Here is a 24,264-nt window from a genome sequence, read left to right on the forward strand (position 1 = left end):
TCATCAGTCCTTAATAACATGCATAAATTACCATAGCCATTCAATAGTCCTTAGAAATAAGCAAACGTTACCACAGCCATTCATCAGTCCTTAATAATGAGCATAAATTACCATAGCCATTCATTATTCCTTAATAATAAGCATAAATTACCATAGACATTCATTAGTCCTTAATAATAGGCATAAAGTACCATAACCATTCATTAGTCCTTAATAATAAGCATAAATTACCATAGCCATTTATTAATCATTGACAATAAGCATAAATTAGCACAGCCATTCATTAGTCCTTAATAAAAAGCATAAATTACCATAGCCATTCATTAGTCCTTAAAAATAAGCATAAATTAGCATAGCCATTCATCAGTCCTTAATAATAAGCATAAATTACCATAGCATTCATTAGTCCTTAGCAATAAGCATAAATTAGCATAGCCATTCATTTATCCTTAATAAGCATAAATTACCATAGCCATTCATTAGTCCTTAATAATAGGCATAAATTATCATAACCATTCATTAGTCCTTAATAATAGGCATAAATTACCATAACCATTCATTAGTCCTTAACAATAAGCATAAATTACCATAGCCATTCATTAGTCCTTAACAATAAGCATAAATCAGCATAGCCATTCATTAGTCCTTAATAATAAGCAAAAATTACCATAACCATTCATTAGTCCTTAACAATAAGCATAAATTGCCATAGCCATTCATCAGTCCTTAACAATAAGCAAAAATTTCCATAGCCATTCATCAGTCCTTAACAATAAGCAAAAATTACCATAGCCATTCATTAGTCCTTAATAATAAGCATAAATTACCATAGCCATTCATTAGTCCTTAATAATAAGCAAAAATTACCATAGCCATTCATTAGTCCTTAACAATAAGTATAAATTGCCATAGCCATTGATTTGTCCTCAATGATAAGCCATTCATTAGTCCTTAACAATAAGCATAAATTACCATAGCCATTGATCTGATGTAAGTTCTCACTGCCTTCAACAGCAGATCGTCTGAACCTCTCAATTTCTCGTTTGTCCTTAGAAAGCTGCAATCTTTCCTGGAGAAAAACATACAAGTAAAAGAATTTATTAAAAAGACAATTCCACATGTACCTTCAAATAATTCAAGGAATGAACATAAAATCAAATACACTGTCATTATCTTTATTTTTATAAAATCTAAATCTAAGTCCTGATCAAAAATATGGTACTTCTTTCTCAATATTATTTTCCTGATTTCTACTTTTTGTTATATAGAGTATATTGATGTTTTAATTTACACTGCCAATGGTATTCTAACATAAATCTTTGTCCAATCAAATGTCAGAACTATATAATCACCATAATTTGCAATGATGAATGTAGTAGAGACTTTCATTTTGGCATATAATATCAGTCATCCCCCCAAAGCAGTCACACAAAAGATCTAACAACCATAAATGTTTATATGCAGTCCTTATTGAGTCCTTTCCACTACCATGCAAAGAAACACTTTCTGATACATAAACACAAAGAGATAAAAAAAAAGCTCTCAAAAGGAAAATGAATCCATAAATACTTTAGCATAACTACTTTAGACAACTTTTTGTCAAATTTGTATGATGCTGTAAATAAATTACATTTATCTTGGCATTTAATTTAGTGGAGTTATAATGATTTAAATCCTTTGTGATTACTCAAGAAAATATTGCATCTTCACATTTAATGTAATTTTCCATCATGTAACACCAAATTCATGTACATGTAATAAATAATAATCATTTTACATTATAGCCATTGACAGACCTCTGCCATTTCCTTCTCCATGGCCCTGAGGTTGTTCAGACCCTGTTGTATGGCAGCCAGCCGCTGCTTTTCCTCTGCCTCAATGATCTGTGCATCTTCCCGTGCCTGCATGCCCTCCTCATATTTATGTTGACACTCCTGCCATTGAATTATAAAATTTAAATAAGTACAGTTCAGGTCAACATCTGCTTTCAAGTGTGTTGTGAAAGGGATAGGTTCTTATGTTAGCTATTAACTTTTATGACATTTCTGAAACATGATTGGCATTATGTATATTTAATTTATACTGTGCACTTGACCTTTGCTTGTGATTGAGTGTAGAGTTCTGGCCTACCTGACTTTTGTCATTTTTTAAAAAGATGTTTACTTCAATCTTATTTACAAACTTAGAGTGTTCTAGAAGTGAACTTGTTTATAATTTGAAGGAATTTTCCATTTAAGATGATCCAAATCCTGGGCATTTTATGGTGTCTTAGGTCAAATGAAATTAGTATACATAGGATGAGGCAAACAATTATTAATTCCTGTTGTAAGCTCAGTCTGTGGAATTATTTACTCTTGTGTTCAGATAGAATTTGAGAGGAATCATTTACTTATATTATTCATTGGAATTACAAGTTGTCATTGTTTTTTGGATTAAAAGACTACTCTGGGATTATTGTGAATGCATTCAAAGACATTCTGGATTATATCACTGTGATGCATCAAGACTTGGTATATCAGCAAATTTAAGATTACTGGAATTCATTCTGTACATTCTATACTTTTGGACTTGTGATACAACATTTAAGGTTATTTGGAACTTAATTCACAATACTGTAAGTTCCTCTTAAATATTTTTTTTGTAACTTAGAGAAATAAATTATTTGTTAATTTTACTAAACTTCCTAGTTTAGCTTCTTTCTGTTACTTAGGTTAAAACCATCATGTCATAACAATTAATTTTTACACTGACAATTAACTTTTCATGACATTTCTAATACAGTATAACTTGACTTGAGCAGTCTCTCCTACGAGTGAATCACCTGTCATTTATGACCAAGATCATCATGGATAGATAATTGTTTTTATTATATATATGCACTATCATGAGCAGACACCAGCAGATTGCAACTAGTGATCATGAATTGTGAAGAAAAAAAATAAATTTCAACACTGCTAGAAATAACTGCATTGCAAGAACAGAGATAAGTATCACTTAAGTTTATTTAATTCTTTGTAACCATAACTGCTTAGGAGGGTTTCTGATGTCAAAGTAATGGCTGTTCTAAAGAATTATGCTTTGAATGATCACATCATGAAACAGAGATAAACACGATCAACCTTATTTAATCCTTTGCAGCCAAGAACACTTAGGAGGGTTTTTCTAAACAAACAAAATAAACACATTAACTCTGGCTATCTGTTCCTAAAACCTACAAGTCAAGCAAATAGCGCTTTATGCTTCTTACCATGAACCAGACTAAATATGTAACTAAACACCTTTGTGGTGCTGAAGTTGTGTAACTTCCCATTACAATTAAACATTAATTCTTCAAAAAGGAGCAGTCAAAGATGTACATACTTTAGTCAATTCAATTGTTTGAACTCTTTTGTGCAAAACCACACAACACTATTTATATCATTATGAAAAATCCTAAAGGGCTTCACTGTAGCACTCAAGTATGTCTTTTGTCTTTGGATTCAATCTCTAATGCCTGAAGTTTATGATTGTGTGCCTCAAACTCATATGCAAAGTGAGTAAAATATAAAAGCACCTACCCTGTAAAAGTCATCAAGTTCTGCTGACCTCTCCTTCAACATCTGAGCTCGGTTCATCAGTTCCTCCTCTTTATCTTTCAACAGGCTTCTCTCCTTCTGAAGCTCTGCCCACTGCTCTCTGATTTGTTGCTCATCCTTTTTAAACTCTGCCCTTTTCTCCTCAAACCGTTGTTTATCCTCTGCAATGGCTTTCATTAGAATCTCATATTCAGCACGGATCTGGACAAGCTTTGATGTGTACTGCTGGGTTTCCTCCTTTGTCATCTTCTGACTCAGCTCAAACTGCATTCGCTCCTCTGCCAATGCCTGACGTTCCTTGTGCAACTGGCTAAGAATGGATCTCTGCTCCTCAAGAAGGGCATCCTGATGAAAAAACACAGTAACAGTCTGATTCTATATCTACTAAAATGAGTTTAACTTCGCTGGCATATAAGGTAACATTCTAAGCAATAAAAAATACACAAAGAAAATGAAAATGTCAGAAAAAGATACAGACTTTACATTAATTTCCCAACACCTAATTGTAAGTGAAAATAAAGCAAACATTTCTTAAATATATCCAGTGCATTTCCTTTGATTCACAACATGCTCAATTGGACATGCGTTAATCTGACATATTTTGTATTTATTTCCTCAGACCTCAATCCATCAGTTGCTTGATTTAAGGTCTAGGAGTACTTCTCTCCAACAATCTGATTCAATGTTTTATTCTCCCATTTTCCTAATAAAGGGAGGTATTAATGATTGCTCCTTATTTTTCTTTTGACAATTCTTACAACTCATCTCAATAGTATATGAATGAACAATTGTCAGTGGAACTTAAGGCAACTGGCCAGAACAGTGACCATTAATTATTAATAAGACTGATTAGGATTCTCAGTACTGTGAAATGGTATTTTTCTGGAGTTAACATTTTCATCTATTTTGTAGTTGATACAAATGGTTTAAATGACCAGGCAAACAATGGGAAATAATATGACTCAACCATCCTTCCAGCAATCCATGTATTTATGAGTGAATAAAATGACCTTTTTCAGGGCTTTTTTGTGTGCAAAGCAATGAAAATTGAGACACAACAGTCAGTGAATTCACAGTAAGCAAATATACTGATAGTATATAGTTTTGGGGCTTTAAGATAAGTTTAATCAGGACCAGATTTTCCCAAAACTATCTGTAATAAAATGTCAAATTCTGCTAAAATGTTTAGTTAACAAACCACTTTGCTCCCATAAGTACAATCTATGTTCACAAATGAATCATGTGAATTTTCAAGTATTAATATTACCCTATTTCTCTCCAAGGAGGCCCTCTCTTTCACTTGTTGCTCAGATATCATGCGTCTCTCCTCCTCTAATGATTTCTGCATGCTCTCTATCCGAGACTCATCTTTCTTAACTTTCCATCGTTCCTGGCAAATATGAAGTGAAAAGAGAAATATTTAGCTAAACTTTATAGTTACAAAAAACATGGTACAACCAAGCATGTAGAAGCATCATTTACCTGTTATCTTGGTGGAAATCTATTCTTGTCTGATTCATTTCAAGGGATTCAAACTTTAATAACCGCTTTAACTAATATTTGCTTAATTAGTTTTCATAACAGTGATGATCATCTTGTGGGCAAAATGCAGATGACATCTAACAAGGATTGTCACTAATGAGGAAAATCATAATACATATAGCACATTTTATATATGTCTTTAAATTTTACCTGTGTTTACATATGTAAGAAAATAAGGATAAATTAAATATATACAGAATAATGTTCAAGCTGAAATATTTCATACTGATTTCAGAGTTGTTCTTTTTCAAAGTTTATTTATTTCTGAGCATGTGATATACTGCAAACATTTGGAGGATGAATGAGTGTTTTAAATATTATATTTCATAAATTCATATCATGTCAAAGTTTCCAGCTAAAATAGGTCACTTAAAAAACTTATCCAACAGGTGGTTTTATTCTCATCAAATAAATACTATGACAGTCCTAGGTAGTCCACCAACACAAAGTAAATTACCTAAACATTTTTAGTGGTGCATTCAATGATTCTGTAGTGTATGTATAAAGATCTATATGGGGAGTGAATGATTCTGTAGTGTATGTATAAAGATCTATAGGGGTAGTGAATGATTCCACAGTGTACATATAAAGACCTATAGGGGTAGTAAATGATACCATGGTGTATATATCAAGACCCATATGGGTAGTGGATGATTCCACAGAGTATATATAAAGACCTATAGGGGTAGTGAATGATTCCATAGTGATATGCATAAAAACTCATAGGGGTAGTGAATAATCCTTAGTGTATGTATAAAGACCCATATGGTTAGTGAATGATTCTGTAGTGAATGTATAAAGACCCATAGGGGTAGTGAATGATTCCTCAGTGTATCAAGACCCATATAGGTAGTGAATGATTCTGTAGTGAATGTATAAAGACCCATAGATTCCACAGTGTATGTATAAAGACATTTAGGGGTACTGAATGATTCTGTAGTGGGTAGTGAATGATTCCATAGTGTATGTATCAAGACCTATAGGGGTAGTAAGAGTGGGATATAGGTCTCTGCCATACTCAAGTTCACAAAAATCAAATTTATTTGACTACAGTCAAATCTTGATGATAACCTCTGTATATACTTACTTATAAGCTGTCCAACTGAAAACTGTATAGAATTAGGTCTGCCATTGCATAATGTCCAGCAGATCTAGGTTTGTTAGGAGTAATCAGAAGAACAAAAAGCAAAAACTAGGATGCACTGTATCATGGTATATCAGTGTATATGTTGTTTGCAATTGGATTCAGCTTATATGCAAATATAGTTGGTAAGCAATCACCTGTGTTAGCCCCTTTTCCAAGATTCTTTACACAAAAAGATAATGTATATATGTACCTCTTGAAAGCAACAAACTGTTTAACTACTCAGAGGTGACTAATTAAGGCAAATCTAACTGTACTAAGATTCAGTGATATCAATACAATGCTAAAACAAACAGCTGTGCATAGTACAGTGTGCATGTACATGGCTACAAAAGTGAATATGTCAGTGAGGATCTTGAAACATCATAGCATTCAACAGCATCTACTATTGCCTTCTGATATATTTGCCAATAGAAGATGTTGATTGTCCAGCAGAATATGAGGCAATAGAATCAGTAAGTGTCAGGAAGCTGATTCTAACTGTGGCTTCAAAACATCTTTGTGATGAAGAGCTACCCAGATTTTCATGTTTGGCACAGCTATGCCATTAAAACATATACATACAAAGATGAAATTACCTATATCTCCACCCTGCCAAAATGTCAGAAGAGACAGAAGGATTTGCTGAAAATTTCATATACAGGAAGTATGTATTATTATAAATGATAGGCATCATTAGTGTGTACTTGTTTACTTTGGGTCTGACTCAGTGCTTCATTGTGAATGGCATTATTAGTGTGCAATTATGGTCTGTCTCAGTGTTTTATTGTGATAGGCATCATTAGTGTTTAATTTGGGTTTGACTCAATGCTTTATTGTGATAGACATCATTAGTGTGTAATTTGGGTTTGACTCAATGCTTTATTGTGATAGGCATCATTAGTGTTTAATCTGGATGTGACTCAATGCTTTATTGTGATAGGCATCATTAGTGTTTAATATGGATGTGACTCAATGCTTTATTGTGATAGGCATCATTAGTGTATAATCTGGGTCAGACTAAATGCTTTATTGTGATAGACATCATTAGTGTGTAATTTGGGTCTGATTCAATGCTTTATTGTAATAAGCATCATTAGTGTGTAATCTGGGTCAGACTTAATGCTTTATTGTGATAGGCATCATTAGTGTGTAATCTGGGTCTGATTCAATGCTTTATTGTGATAGGCATCATTAGTGTATAATCTGGGTCAGACTCAATGCTTTATTGTGATAGGCATCATTAGTGTGTAATCTGGGTCAGACAATGCTTTATTGTGATAGGCATCATTAGTGTATAATCTGGATCAGACTTAATGCTTTATTGTGATAGGCATCATTAGTGTGTAATCTGGGTCAGACTCCATGCTTTATTGTGATAGGCATCATTAGTGTGTAATTTGGGTCAGACTCCATGCTTTATTGTGATAGGCATCATTAGTGTGTAATTTGGGTCTGACTCAATGCTTTATTGTGATAGGCATCATTAGTGTTGAATTTGGGTGTAACTCAATGCTTTATTGTGATAGGCATCATTTGTGTGTAGTTGTTCAATTTGGGTCTGATATACATATATATATATATATATATATATATATATATATATATATATATATATAGATATATACACACACACCTCATAGAGATAAACTGAATAATTGGGAGTTTTACTCCAAAAACAAGAGTGTGAATAATGAATGGATCGACAGACTGATGGTACACAATGTAAAAAGAAAGATTAAAACTGAAAAATTGTTACAGTAAAAGGCATATCTAGATGACTAATCTAATATGTAATTAATCTTTCATAGAGATGTCTAAACAAATTTGGAAATTTCTCAGGAAATAAAACAGGTACATCTAAACCACTAGTCTAGTATGAGTACAAATTTTTTTACATCGCTTAAAGGGTTTTGGAATTTTGCTCCATAAAAAAGTTTGGATAATGGTGGACAGAAAAACAAATAAAATCATAAAAAATATTGAAGCTCAAGAATTGGAAATAGCACAAGGAACATCTTGACCAATAGTCTAATATGAGTACCAAGGAACACTCAGACCACTAGTCTAATATGTGTACCAAGGAACATCTTGACCAATAGTCTAATATGAGTACCAAGGAACACTCAGACCACTAGTCTAATATGTGTACCAAGGAACACTTGGACCACTAGTCTAATATGTGTACCAAGGAACACTCAGACCACTAGTCTAAATGTGTACCAAGGAACACTCAGACCACTAGTCTAATATGTGTAACAAGGAACACTCAGACCACTAGTCTAATATGTGTACCAAGGAACACTCAGACCACTAGTCTAATATGTGTACCAAGGAACACTCAGACCACTAGTCTAATATGTGTACCAAGGAACACTCAGACCACTGGTCTAATATGTGTACCAAGGAACATCTGGACCACTAGTCTAATATGTGTACCAAGGAACACTCAGACCACTAGTCTCATATGTGTACCAAGGAACACTCAGACCACTAGTCTAATATGTACACCAAAGAACACTCAGACCACTAGTCTAATATGTGTACCAAGGAACGCTCAGACCACTAGTCTAATTTGTGTACCAAGGAACACTCAGACCACTGGTCTAATATGTGTACCAAGGAACATCTGGACCACTAGTCTAATATGTGTACCAAGGAACACTCAGACCACTAGTCTAATATGTGTACCAAGGAACATCTGGACCACTAGTCTAATATGTGTACCAAGGAACACTCAGACCACTAGTCTAATATGTGTACCAAGGAACATCTGGACCACTAGTCTAATATGTGTACCAAGGAACACTCAGACCACTAGTCTAATATGTGTACCAAGGAACATCTGGACCACTAGTCTAATATGTGTACCAAGGAACATCTGGACCACTAGTCTAATATGTGTACCAAGGAACACTCAGACCACTAGTCTAATATGTGTACCAAGGAACACTCAGACCACTAGTCTAATATGTGTACCAAGGAACACTCAGACCACTAGTCTAAATGTGTACCAAAGAACACTCAGACCACTAGTCTAATATGTGTACCAAGGAACACTCAGACCACTAGTCTAATATGTGTACCAAGGAACACTCAGACCACTAGTCTAATATGTGTACCAAGGAACACTCAGACCACTAGTCTAAATGTGTACCAAAGAACACTCAGACCACTAGTCTAATATGTGTACCAAGGAACACTCAGACCACTAGTCTAATATGTGTACCAAGGAACACTCAGACCACTGGTCTAATATGTGTACCAAGGAACATCTGGACCACTAGTCTAATATGTGTACCAAGGAACACTCAGACCACTAGTCTAATATGTGTACCAAGGAACATCTGGACCACTAGTCTAATATGTGTACCAAGGAACACTCAGACCACTAGTCTAATATGTGTACCAAGGAACATCTGGACCACTAGTCTAATATGTGTACCAAGGAACACTCAGACCACTAGTCTAATATGTGTACCAAGGAACATCTGGACCACTAGTCTAATATGTGTACCAAGGAACATCTGGACCACTAGTCTAATATGTGTACCAAGGAACACTCAGACCACTAGTCTAATATGTGTACCAAGGAACACTCAGACCACTAGTCTAATATGTGTACCAAGGAACACTCAGACCACTAGTCTCATATGTGTACCAAATTTCAAAAAGAAAATTGAAACACTACTCTAATATGTGCATCAAGTTTCATGCAGATATCTGCAGTCATTTTGGAGTCATGCTTTGGAAAAAATGTATAACAGATGGATAGACAGATGGACTTGTGGAATGACTGATAGAAAGAACCGTTCCAATATCCCCATCTCATTTTTACTTTGATGGGTGGGGAATAACAAATGTGTATGAATATAAATTTTGTACAACAAATTTAAGGATGTTAAATGTAACTTTATCATCAGAAGTAAGTGATGCAGTTCTATTTTGCAACTGTAAAAACACCAAAGTCGACATACGCTCAGACACAACCCTTTTATCCCATATGTTTTGACACATTATGCACGGTGTATACAATTTACAAGACTAATTTACCTCCTCTAGCATTCGGTTCTGCTCCCGAAGCTGGGTTTCTAGGCGGGCAATCAGGTCTTGCAACTTCTGTCTCTCTTTATCATTTTCCTCCTGCTGCTTGTTCAACCTCTCTGACAACACTGGAAAGAATGGAGTAAATTTCTACTGAGTGTTTACTGTGTCAAAGTAATGGACCTTAAAGGAAATAATGTCAGTCCCATTTCTAAAGAGAACAATAATGACCTAGGACATAGTGTGAGTACAATGATTGGTCTAACTGCATAGTGAGTACAATGACTGGTCAACATGCATATCTTCTGATAATGACCATAATATGTACTAAGTTTTGAGAGTAGTTGCATTCACAAATTCTGCCATATATATCTCATCCAGCCGTAAGAAACAATGGGCAATAACTCCTACAAAAATTGTAGGAGCATGAAGGTTTGTCACAAAGATGTTCACAAGATTTTTCCAAACAGGTAGGTGTGTGTGTGTGTGTCTGTGTGTGTGTGTGTGTAGAGTTTAATGATATGTAGCATAATGCTGGTTATATGGTAACCAATAAAAGATAAGTTCTAAAAATGTCGAGTGACAGAATCGCAACAAAATAAACAGAAAGAAGATTTAAGCTTCCAAAAAAATGTAACTGTGTAGCATAAAAAGATAAATGGACTGGATGGAAAGAAGAATGTATGGACAGACATGTTGACTCCTATACCTTTACTGACATAGGCAGGGGTATAAAATTACATGTTTTTTATACACTCCAGGTGAGGTCATGTGATGTAATCTCATATTATCAAAATACACACTGATACTCGTGTGACAATACTTATCTGGAATGAATAAAAGAAAGGGAGATAACCAGGTGTTTGTGTATTTGTTGGATTTTCAATGTAGCTTTAACAATTTGAGTCATATATCTACACTACCTGCTGTGTGGCAGTTTATAGTGATGTCAAGCACTGAGGCATCATGCTGCAGATATGTGGCATCATGTCCCACCCAGTCACATTATCCTGACACCAGGCTTACCAGTCCTAAAACTAACTTCTAAATGCTAAGTGTCAAGCAAGGCAGCTGTTAGTTCCATTTTTAGAAGCCTTTTGTATGACTTGGCCCAGGTTCAATCCCATGACCTCCCACATCCCAAGCAAATGCTCTAACCACTTAGACCACTGAAGCAATGCAGATAATCATGAAACCCTGGGGCAAAATAAATCAATATACAACCAACCCCTTGAACCATGAGTTTCATCAAAACCATGCCAGAACAGCAAAGATGTGAATCTCTTGAGTCACTGAATAGAAAAAATTAAAACTGACACTCCAATACATAACTGAGTACAATCTGGTTGACATTCCCGATTCCATCAACTCGACACCTATGACACTAAGGACAAGGTCTACACATTCTAAGAATTTCAGGTACTTTTCATTTAAAAATGACTGCTTAAGTACTGGTTCTTTACTGAGATACAACCCTTTTGGAGCATAGCTGTACAGATCCCTCCATGACATACAAGGGGGAGCTGTCATACAAAGCTGACACTCCATCACAGTTCCAAAGAAACAAATGTATAGAGCTGTGCCAGTGGGAACACTGTCCTTGGTACTGCCATTGATGCCAGAGTACATTATCCTATTTCTGTCTTCTTTCATCCTATTTGGATATGAGGACTCACATTCTTTGCTTCTCTCTCATTTTTTATATATATTTTTTTTCTCTCTGTCTCCTTCATTTATGACCATGTGCAAACCAAATCAATACTGATGAGTATTTCAAGCTAACTAATTCAGATATCACTAGGAATTTTAAACTTGGAGTCCTGGACTCCCAACTTGGAAAAGCTGGAGATTCCAAATGAAACAAAAAGTCAAAAGGGCCTGAGATCACTACCTCACTGCATCTGCCTAACAGACAAATTGCAAGTGAAGTTGGTCAAGAAATCTGGATCAGTAGAATACTTTCTATCAAAATTTCTCAAGCGTTGTTGATTCCATGAAAATAAAGGTTTAAAGGTTTCTAAAGCTGATGTATCCTTTATACATATTTGATTGCACAACATCATTTGTCCAATTTGTCAGGACTCCATGACAGGATGCTTTGTGCTGAAGTGAGTTAAATTCTGTTCATCATTTTTATATAATTAAAAGTTGTGTAAATGTTCTTGTACTTTTAATAATGGCTGCCATATAATATGAAAGGTGTTCAAGCTAGGACACAATCTGTCAAACTTGGTAATATTCTGTTTTTGCTGTTCATGTTTTGGGTTTAACACAAACTTCTCAGTGATAGGCTGTACATGGCTGCCAACGTAATTGGTGGAGGAAGAACCCAGGAAAACCCCAGTAAGAGCCACCAACCCATGGGATGCTTCTGGCAGCCTTCTCACATATCCTCATTGGCCAAGCCAGAGACTTGAATCCATGCAGATAGAGGTGAGATGGCAGTGATTAGTAAAGTCTAGAGCTTTAGACCACTCAGCCAAGCAGGGCTCTCTTATTCTGTTTAATGGTTATTTCGAATAAGTTATTGAAGCTTTTTAGTAACACCAACTACATCTAACTGCAGATTGATATCTGTATAAATGCAAAAAGTCCTCAGGCCAGAATGTTATTCTGTCACATTTGGTCAAATTCTGTTCAGTGGTTTTCATAAACAAACAAAAGGTTTTTCTGTTTTTAGTAACAGTGACCATATTTGATAGTAGATCAAAAATGTGCAGGACCATCATGCCAGGATGCTTTTTGTAACATCTAATCAAACTCAGTTCAGCATTTTCATTTTCAAAGTCAAATTTATTAAAATCTGTTCTGTCATTTCAGAAAAGTCATTTCAAGGTTTTCCTACTTTTAGTAATGGTAGCCAAATTTTATGACAGATCATCATCATTTGTATAAACTTGAAAGACTTGAAGCAATGATGCTCTGTGCCAATTAGGGTTGAAACTGGTCTGGTAGTTTTAAGAAGTTGAAAACAGAAATTGTTGATGGGCACTGGATGGCTGATGTATGATGCAGGACAAAAAGTTGTACCATAAGTTCACTTAAGTCTCATGGCCAGGTGAGCTAAATATTAAAAGTACCAAGAATAAATACTCCAGTCTATCATCATCATCTATCACTTGATAATTGAAATTGCTGGGATACCATTTCCAATGTCATACTATCAACAGTTCTCCAAAGAATGTAGTCCTTCATGATGCTTCCTTAAGTGTCAGGTTAGTCCATTTATTTTTCCAAACCAGTTCTTGCGTTGACATCCTCTTTTCCTTTTGCCACATACAGTGCCTTGTAGGATGGTATTGTCCATTCCTGATGATTTAGTTAAATGGCCATGTCTGCAAGCGTTCTCTTCTTCATGAATGTTTAGATTTCATCCTAGTTGCCAGTGGCTGATTGGACAGATGCCAAAGATGTATCAACAACACCAAATTTCAAGATTTCTTATTCTTCTTTGTTTAAAATCCACAGCAATAATGAAACAGAGTCAGTGCCTTTTATAGTCTAACTTTGATCTTGTTAGTGATGATTTTGTCTTTCCACTCGTTTTTCAGGCTGAAGAAGGAAATTCCGGATTTTACTTGAACTGTTGAACTACGTTCATAGGTAGATCCATGTATTTAAAGGAATGAACAACCTCCAGTTTCATGGTGTAGATGGCTGACTAATATATCATGACCGTTGTTTGTTCATCATGAATCTTGAGGAAGCTTTGCTGGTTCTCGACTCTGCTTTCTCAGTTTATAATCCTGCAAGTCCATCAATGTCATCTGTAAAATTGAGGTTTGTGATGATGTTTCCTCCAACAATGACAGTTCCTTCATGGTGTTCTAGGGCTTCTGTCATGAAGTTCTCCCAAAAGGTGTTAAACAGACAGATGTATGACCTCTGTTGCTGAGAACCACTCCCCAACTGTACTATTTATATGGACTGCATTTTCTAAGTTTCTGTAAAGTTCTTGGATGACATTTATGACATTGTTCCCTATGTTATACTTCACCATAGCCCAAAGTGCCTCATGCCACACTTGGTCAAAACAGTTGTTCATATTTTTTCATAAAAATCAAGTGTGGGTTGAATTTTCCTAATTGCTTCTTCCCAATCTGAAACATGCCCTCTCTTCAGCAATAGATTGAGCAGTAGTTTGTACCCTTCTTTGGCATAATTATGATAAGTGATTATGTCAATGGATTTGGCCAATTCCGTCTTCCAGATTTTATTGCATATTTCACTTAACAAGTCACCCATGGCATTACCTCCAACCCTGATAAGTTCTGCAGAATAATGTCCGTGTCAGCTGCTTTACCTGGCTTTATTGCCTCAACCACTTCTTTTAGACTGGGAAGACAGTATCAATCAACACAGAGTACAGTGGTTACACTTGGGTCACCTCTAGATACACAAGTGTAGAACAATGCACAATATTCCAGTCCATCTTTGTAGTACACGTCTAATTGTGTTGGATGGATTCCTGCCTTGCCGTGGATCACTTACTCTTGGTTGCTGCTTTCTTACAAAATCAAGCGTATGCATGTGTGCTTTCTTGCAAGTGTTTTGATAGTCTGGATGGCTATTTTGCTGTCATTTGCATGCAGTCTTTGTTCTATTTTTTAAATACTTTGTTTATCCATGTTTCTTGAGTTTGTCTCATCTCCTTCCTGATCTGGGCACTTACCTGACCTCATTTTTTTGTTGGCTTGCTTAAGAACTAAGTTCTTGGCTTAGAGACGGTGGATGTACTAAGCTCTTGGGCTACAGATGATGGGTGTACTCAGTTTATGGGATATAGATGATGGGTGTACTCAGTTCATGGGATATAGATTATGAGTGTAGTAAGTTCTTGGGCTATATATTATGGGTGTACTAAGTTCTTGGGCTACAGATGATGGGTGTACTCAGTTCATGGGATATAGATGATGAGTGTAGTAAGTTCTTGGACTACATATTATGGGTGTACTAAGTTCATGGGATATAGATGATGAGTGTAGTAAGCTCTTGGGCTACAGATGATGGGTGTACTCAGTTCATGGGATATAGATGATGAGTGTAGTAAGTTCTTGGACTATATATTAAGGGTGTACTAAGCTCTTGGGTTTTATATGATGGGTGTACTAGGTTCTTGGGTTACAGAGATGATGGGTGTAGTAAGATCTTGGGCTACATATTATGGGCATTCTAAGTTCTTGGGCTATAGTTGATGGGTGTACAAAGCTCTTATGCTATAGATGATGGGTGTACTAAGCTCTTGGGTTATAGATGATGGGTGTAGTAAGATCTTGGGCTACATATTATGGGCATTCTATGTTCTTGGGCAATAGTTGATGGGTGTACAAAGCTCTTATGCTATAGATGATGGGCGTAGTAAGATCTTGGGCTATAGATGATGTGTGTAGTAAGTTCTTGGGCTACATATTATGGGCATTCTAAGTTCGTGGGCTATGGTTGATGGGTGTACAAAGCTCTTATGCTATAGATGATGGGCGTAGTAAGATCATGGGCTATAGATGATATTCCCTAAATTATGCATTTGAAAATCCCCCTACCATAATGAAGAGTGTGACCAAACATAAAGTGGTGATTAAACAGTTCAAACTCACTGTTCAGCTGTTCATCCTTGGATCTAATCATAATCTCCCGTTCATCCAGTCCTTGGTTGTGCCAAGCGTCCATTTTCCTCTGTAAACTGCCAAGGTCCTTGGCATTGGACTGAATCAGGTCAACAGCTGCCATCAGAGACCTAAACAACATGCAGAGATACAAAGATACTTTCCTTTAGCAACGTCCTTCATGTGTAAAGAAAGGACAAATTACCTGTTTTCATTGAAGTTGGCAAGACTGTGTCATAAACATAGCAATACTTTCATGATAAATATTATACTTCATTTTAAGCTAGCCACAAATTACTGGATTCTGCAGAATAATTAATCTTCATTATTCACTGGAGTGCAATACCAGGAATATTTTTCACTGCCCATCAAAAGACATCAATCAATGACATTATGACCAAGAAACCTGAGCTAGTTTTAGATACTTGTGATGCCTAGTGGTAGTATGGCTGCCTCATATGTAGATGAACCAAGTTCAAATCCGACAATGTGCTTATACATTTTTTTCATTTTTATTTTATGTGCTGTTTTACTTTAAACTGGGAAGGAGAATTATGTTATTATTGATATTTTCAAATATACGCAAAACACAAAAGAATATAAATGGTAAATCACTCACATCGCGTAGGATAAAATAAGATTTCTGTTACTTCAATCTTTAATACACATTGCTAGCCGATATATTTGAGCATGAAACAAAAAGAAAATTTACTTACTCTAAGTGAATAATTAATATATTTCATCCTGTGGGTGAAAAACTGAAGCATTTTATGAGTTTTTAACTCACTCGATGAAATATATTTTTTATTCACTATTTCAAGCAAATAATATCTCTGTATAGTGGCTTAATTCAGTAGTGAATTTTTTTAGTGATTTAGTGGTCTCAGACTGAGATCACAAATACAAATTCTATAAAAATATACAATCTTCTAAACAAAAGGGTGCAAAATTTGAAAATTCTATTAAATATTGGGGGAAAGTGTCATACAACAGTTTCTATTTTGTTCAGTGAGAATGCTTCATTATAACTCATTCCAAGCATACATGGTAAAAGTAAATAAGTCCCTCAAAGTGATTGACACTCTACAAGGTGAAAAGAATTTCCAGGAAGTCATGATAAAAATATTCCTTCCTTTCAACTACTGACTGATGGAACCATCTCTGACATTCTTCAGCAATAACAATATTTTCAAATTAGCTGCTGTAGTGCATACACAGAGTCAAATTAGCACCATATTCACTTAGGACAAAGTGGACACCATTAGAAGTCTTTTGGTGAAAACCCCATGTCACTATGACCATTCAAACAGGGGTTGTAGCAACAACAAGATTTTTTTTCATGGAAGGCACACTGGATCCACAATTGGCACCATTTTCATTTAGTATCAACTTGATATTATGAGAAATCTATTGGTACAACCATATGTTAATATAGCTTTTCATATGAGAGGAGCAGCCATAATGAAAAATGTATGTCAAAATGACTTTCCATTTTAGAAGAGTAGTCAGAACATGCTTTCTATGGACTATTAGATCTGCATTATTTTAATAAACAAGACATTATAAGCCTTTTGGTGAAAACCCCATGTTGATATGATTACAATTTGGAGGAGCAAAAATAATGAGATTTTTCAACATGGCTTCCATGGTGGCCATATGCGATATCAGATGCACATTATTTCCATTTAGGACCAACTAGACATTTTAAGAAGTCAACTGGCAATTGTTGTTGTTGTGGGGTTTAACGCCATTTTTCAGCATGCGATAGGCTATACATGGCGCCTAGTATTAATGGTGGAGGAAGAATCCAGGAAAACCCAGGAAAAAACCACCCACCCACGAGAAGCTACTGGCAAGCTTTCTCACATACCCACATTGGCCGAATCCAAAACTCAAACCCTTGCTGACAGAGGTGAGATGGCAGTGATCCATAACGGAGAGCGCTGTAGACCACTCGGCCACTCGGGGCCCCTCAACTGGCAATAGCATAATGTTAATATGACCAGTCAACTAGGAGAAGTAGCAATAAGATTTTCCAGCTGGCCTTTGCAGTTAGAATCATATTAGAATTGAGATTGTCAATATTTTCATTACAACAAACCAGACATCATAAGAATTTCAGTGAAAACCATTCATGATAATATGACCATTTATTCAGAAATAGTTATAAGATTTTGATGATAGTCACTGCTCTTGCCAAACTGGATGCCAAAGGAGCAATATTTTCATTTAGGACCAACTATACATTGTAAGAAGTCTTTTCATAAAAAACCCGTGCAGATATGACCATCCAATCAAGAGGAGCCACAATTTCAAGATTTTAAAGATGGCTGCCATGGTGGCCATACTGGAGGTCTGATTGGCATCATTTTCATTTAGGACCAACTAAACATCAAAAGAAGTCTTTCAGTAATAACTCCATGTGATATGACCATCCATTTATGAGAAGTAGCGATAACAAGATTTTCAAGTGGCTGCTGTGCTGGCCATTTATTTATTCATCGTGTGCAGTGCATGCCCAGCCATTTTACAGTATCATCTTCAGCAAGATGCAGAGCCCGCAGTTCACTGGGGAACATTTGTCAGTGACATTTGTTCGCAATGTGAGACATGGTCTGTACAGCTCCACAGCTACAGGAAGAGTCAGTGGACTGGCTCCATCAGACATGGTTGACTGTTGGCCATTAAGGATATTCATTTAGGACAACTAGACCATAATAATAATAATAATAATAATAATAATGTTTATTGATAGAGGGTGACTCATTAGTCAAGGCTTTTCTCCCTTCAGGCATTCTTAAGGAGAGTATAACAATGCACATTATATGAAGATAGCAATTATTACTGTTTATTTTAACATGTTTAGTATTAAAATACTAAATTCCATTATCTATTTGAAACATATACATGCTCATGATATCTCTTCTTAAATACTCTAATATTTTCAGCAGATTTTACATGTAGTGGAAGCTTGTTCCACAGAACTGTACCAGAGTATTGGAAGCTCTTTTTAAACTGCACTGTTCTTTGTTTTGGTGGTAGAAGTTTTCCATGTGATATTGATGTCAACTGGTATTGTGTTGAAAAGGTCGAATAAGTCCTGAAGATACTCTGGTGCAGTTCCATGTAGACATTTATATAAAAGAACTGCCTTGTGAAAATCTATACTGTCATATATTGTGGACCGTTTGAGTTCTGTAAACAATGCTTTTGAGGGATGATGAATAGATGCATGCAAAATTACGCGTGCTGCTCGTTTCTGAAGTTTATAAATCCTGTCAAGCTCAGATTTAGCACAGTTTCCCCATACATTTGAACAATAGTCCAGTGTTGGAAGAATATATGACTTGTAGTACAGATTTCGAGTTTCCATAGGTAAATATTTCTTGATTCTGCTGAGTAGGGCAATTTTGGATGACAACAGTGTTTTACTAAGCTTATCAATATAGTCATTCCATAATAAATTATTATCTATGGACACACCTACACTTATGTAGCTTTTGTGATGTCCCAAAATCATACATTTTGTTTTACCTTCATTAATTACCATGATATTTAGCTGTGCCCAGTTTTGGACTCTAATAAGGTCCGAGTTTAATCTCATTTGGATAACTTCAGTATCAGAACTAGATGTATACAAGGTTGCATTGTCTGCTAACAAATATGTATTTAAGGATTCATTATTTAATGGTAGATCATTGATATAGATAAGGAAGAGGAGAGGGCCTAAAACTGAGCCTTGAGGGACCCCTGAATGAATAGTCCAAGTTTGAGAGCTAATGTTGCCAATGCTTACTTGTTGAGACCTTTGGTTTAGGTATGACCTAAACCAGTTTAAAGAAGGATTGTCAAACCTGTAACAGTTCAACTTTTGCAGCAGAATTTCATGATCAACAAGATCAAAGGCTTTCTTGACGTCAAGGAAAACAATCCCAGTCATATGTCCATTATCCATTTCCTTCAGCCAAAGATCAATTAATTTGGTAAGTTCTGTTTGACATGAGTGGTAATTTCTAAATCCTGATTGTGCTTTATGAAATAGAGAGTATGTTTCAAAAAATGTATAGACCTGAATGGCTACATGCTTTTCAAATAATTTTTGACAATACAGGTAGAATTGATATTGGTCTGTAATTCCCTGTATCCTTCTTTTCTCCTTTCTTAAAGATAGGTGTAACCTTTGCACATTCAGTGTTTCTGGAAAATTACCACTCATTATACTTAAGTTTATGATATGTGTTAATGACTTTGTTATTACTGGTGCAGCAATATTAAGAATTTGTGGACCAATACCATCCAATCCAGAGGTTTTATTAATATTCACCTTAATTAGCATACCAGAAACATCAGCTTCACTAACATTAGCTATTGAAAAGTAATTATCATCAGGAATTTTAGCTTATAAATGAAAGAACAGCATCAAGTTCAATTGGGTTGTTTGTCTTGTTCTGAATACTGTTACTGGAGATGCTTGTGAAGAAACTGCTGAACATTCCACAATGTCTTGTACAGGTGTTGCTATATCCTCATTTTGCTTAAGTCTAGGGGGAAAACAACTGTTCTTGGGTGGGTTCAGCTCTTTTAGATGCTTCCACAATGTCTTGGTACTCTTACTTTCATCAATAGCCTGTTTATAGTAGTTCTCTTTTGTCTTATCTATCAGTTGCTTAGTTTTATTCCTCCACTTTCTATAGCTTTTCATGTCTTTTTTTCTGGTGGAAATTATCTATTAGGTGCCTAGCCTCATTGATCTCAGGGGTAATCCACTTTGGTGTAATTTGGTGTTTAACCATTTCTGTTTTAATTGGGGCATAGGCTGCATGGAACATCTGATACCATTTGTCTAAGGCAGTGTTGACATCAGCTATGGGATGAATGTGTGTGTCAAGTTTCATGGCAATCCTCCAAATAGATGAGAAGAAGCAGCAATAAAAAACTTGAGCAAACAGATGGACAGACATCAGATGATGGATGAAAGACCATCTTATAAACTCTTCTGTTTACAAGGTAGCTGATGATACACATAACTATGGTTGTTCCGTTTACAAGGTGATTGATGATACACATAATGATGGTGGTTCTGTTTACAGGAAGGTTGACAATACACATATTTATGGTTGTTCTGTTTACAGGAAGGTTGAAGATACACATAACTATGGTTGTTCTGTTTACAGGATGGTTGATGATACACATAACTATGATCCTTCTGCTTTTACAGGAGGGTTGATGATACACTTAACTATGGTGCTTCTGTTTATGGGGAAGAGGGTTGATGATACACATAACTATGTTGTTCTTTTACAAGGTGGTTGATGATACACATAACTATGGTACTAAATAGTAGGAAGTGACTAACTTAGAAGTGTTATGCGACTCAGCAGCGGCCTCAATTTGTTGGTCCTTGGACCTCTTCAGTCTCCCTAGGGACTCTTCCTGATCATGTCGCATCTGGTCTAATGCTTGTCTGAAATGCACAATAGGGTGGGTAAGTGAACAGAGTGCATGGATATGTCTTACATAATAAAGTCAGAAAATAGTCAGATAAAAGACAAATTTTCTAAATTTAGGAGGAAAATTTCTTGGTTTCCCATATATGAAATAATTAAACAAAACCTCCACAAGAAAAGCCATGTTTTGTCTGCCAACCTAGCTATTACTTGCAACGTTGATGATGCCACCAACATCCCTGTAAAAGTGATTTCTACATCTTGCCATCTGCTAAACACAGGCTTAACAACAAACAAACAGCATTTGCAAATACTTTTTCTTTTTAAAATTAAAAGTTTGGAAGCTTCTAATTTGAGTCATTTGGTTCAGTTTTAATGTTATGGAGATAAAATATCTAACCATTATTTCATGTGGTTTCATTTGTATACTCTACGATAGCAAAAATTAAAACACAAGAAAAATTTCTGATATCAAGTAACATATCAAAATATATATTGAAAAGTTTGATCTGTTTGATGAAACAACCAATGTAATCACCTGATCCAATGCACATACAACTACAATGGAATATCTGTTATGTCAATAAATGTTTTGTGTAAAATATAAAGGAGTCATTAGGCAATCTGACTTGTGAATTTCCTTGAGTCGTTCTATTTCTTCTGCCTTTTCATGCTCAGCCTTCTCTAGTTTCTGGTAGTGCTTGGACATCAGTGCTGCTTTCTCCTCCTCCATTTGCCGTATTCGAGTCAGCTGTTGGTTGTGAAGCTGCTCATTCTCCTCACTCCACCTACAACAACACAACAAGAGTACCGTATTCTGTACAATAATACATTAATATCCATCATGGGTCAAATAGTATTACTATATCCCATTTATGTAAAACCTTCTTTCATTGGTCAAATACTTGACCTTGTGAATCTAAATTCAGTTGAAGTCTTCCTTGTCTTATGTGCAAGAAATCCACAAATTCTGCTCAAGGTAGGATAACTGAAGATATAACATTGAAACCATTTTTCATGTTAGAGTCACTGTGCTACAGACCTCTTATCTTTTCACTCCAAAATTAATAGGTGTCTTTCTTATCTCAAGTGCAAGCCATTTACAGTGTTTGGTCAAGTGATTTGGTACACAACACAAGTTACTGTGTGGAAACAATTTTACTTATTTTAGTTGCTGTGTCATTAACCTTGGAGATTCAGAGCCTTCTTTGCTAAAATACAAGTTTAGTAATGGTGGATGGTTGAAAAGTTGAATTATTGTGCAGAAATGAAATAGAGAATAACTAAATAGACTCTGTGTGTGTGTGTGTGTGTGTGTGTGTGTGTGTGTGTGTGTGTGTGTGTGTGTCTGTGTGTGTGTGTGTGTGTGTGTGTGTCTGTGTGTGTGTGTGTGATTTGGATTTTTAATGTAGCTTTAACAATTTTTCGGGGCCTCGAATGGCCGAGTGGTCTAAAGCGCTCTCCGTTACGGATCACTGCCATCTCACCTCTGTCTGCATGGGTTCGAGTCTCGGATTCGGCCAATGTGGATATGTGAGAAAGTTTGCCAGTAGCTTCTCAAGGGTCGGTGGTTCTTTCCGGGGATTTCCCGGGTTCTTCCTCCACCATTAATACTGGCCGCCATGTATAGCCTATCGTGTGCTGAAAAATGGCGTTAAACCCTACAACAACAACTACAAGAACAACAACAATTTTTCAGTCATATCGCTACAATGTCTGCATTGTGGCAGTTTATAGTGATGCATGAAGTCCCATCCATTCACATTATCCTGACACCAGGCCGACCAGTCCTAACACTAACTTTTAATGCTCAGCGCCAAGCTTGGCAGCTGTTAGTACCATTTTTGTTGGTATGACTCTTCCAGGGTTCAAACCATGACCTCCCGCATCTAAGGCAGACACTTTGACCTCTAGGCCACTGAAGCAGTAGCTGAACAGACAGATGGACAGACAAAACTATCATAACATGATTCTATGAACTTTATGATGGGTGTGTAAAAAATGACACAAGATAGGTAAGTTTTAAGAATTAACTTACATAACAGGGATGCTGCCTATAGTCAGAGAACAATCTATATAAATTCTCATAATGCATACACAAAAAGATCACAGGATTTATATATTATTGTGTATAACCTTAGAAGACAGGAATAAACTGTTCAAGATTCTGTCTTCGTTCAATCCCTAGATCACTGGAAACATTCAACAACCTGTAAAATTTCACTACATGTCTAACAACAGTGAACTCATACAAACAAGATATACTAAGAATTTTTTTTTTAAGGATATTTACTGTGGTTTTCAAACAAATACATTTTTGTTGATAGTTAAACTTATGTCTATGGGAGAGGTCCTACTGCTTCCAAAAAGTAATCACTGTTCATTTAGGTCTTTAAATTCATGGCTGGTAGCAACCACACAAATCCATGATAATTGGGACCACATCAAAATTAGTTAATTCAAAGCCAAATGCAAGAGCAGTTAGCAAATAAATCTGCTTTAGGAGTGAGCATTCTGTTAAAATTTCTTCAAATTCTGTTGACTTGTGGGGCAAAATGTTATCTTAAATTTTTCCATTCTTTTCAAAAGTTGTTTAAAGGTTCTCTACTATCGTCAGCCATCTCTTAAGACAGAGAAACACAATCTGTATAAACTGAATGACATTCAAGCCGGGATGTTTACTATAAAAATTTAACAATTTCCGTTGAGTCATTTCTGAAAAGCTGATTGGTGGTTTTGATATTTTAGGTAACAAAAGCCATACTGGACAGCTATTCTGGATCATTTTGTACAAATGAAGAAGGCTTCAAACAAAAGATGTTTTATGTCAAATCTGGTCCATTTTTTTTAATTATGTATGTATCATATGTACAACCTTCTTCAGCTTTTAAAACAGGATATATTCTGTAAAACTTAATCAAAGTCTGCCA

At 35.8% G+C, this 24,264-nt stretch overlaps 1 protein-coding gene across 1 annotated transcript in view; it reads right to left on the reverse strand.

The window, feature by feature from the left end:
- Window positions 1–24,264, reverse strand: part of LOC149805973 (fas-binding factor 1 homolog) — a 128,817-nt gene that overhangs the window by 24,308 nt on the left and 80,245 nt on the right. Inside the window, exons 20-27 of the mRNA XM_089950770.1 lie at window positions 21,964–22,122; window positions 21,244–21,351; window positions 15,879–16,018; window positions 10,294–10,412; window positions 4,843–4,965; window positions 3,558–3,920; window positions 1,797–1,934; window positions 973–1,069 (exon numbers count right to left, since the gene is read on the reverse strand). Coding sequence (XP_089806896.1) covers window positions 973–1,069; window positions 1,797–1,934; window positions 3,558–3,920; window positions 4,843–4,965; window positions 10,294–10,412; window positions 15,879–16,018; window positions 21,244–21,351; window positions 21,964–22,122 — 1,247 coding nt within the window. The remainder of the gene's footprint in view (window positions 1–972; window positions 1,070–1,796; window positions 1,935–3,557; window positions 3,921–4,842; window positions 4,966–10,293; window positions 10,413–15,878; window positions 16,019–21,243; window positions 21,352–21,963; window positions 22,123–24,264) is intronic.

This window comes from Sinohyriopsis cumingii, chromosome 2, assembly GCF_028554795.1.
Source record: "Sinohyriopsis cumingii isolate HCF-2022 chromosome 2, ASM2855479v2, whole genome shotgun sequence".
Classification (NCBI taxonomy): Eukaryota; Metazoa; Mollusca; class Bivalvia; order Unionida; family Unionidae; genus Sinohyriopsis; species Sinohyriopsis cumingii.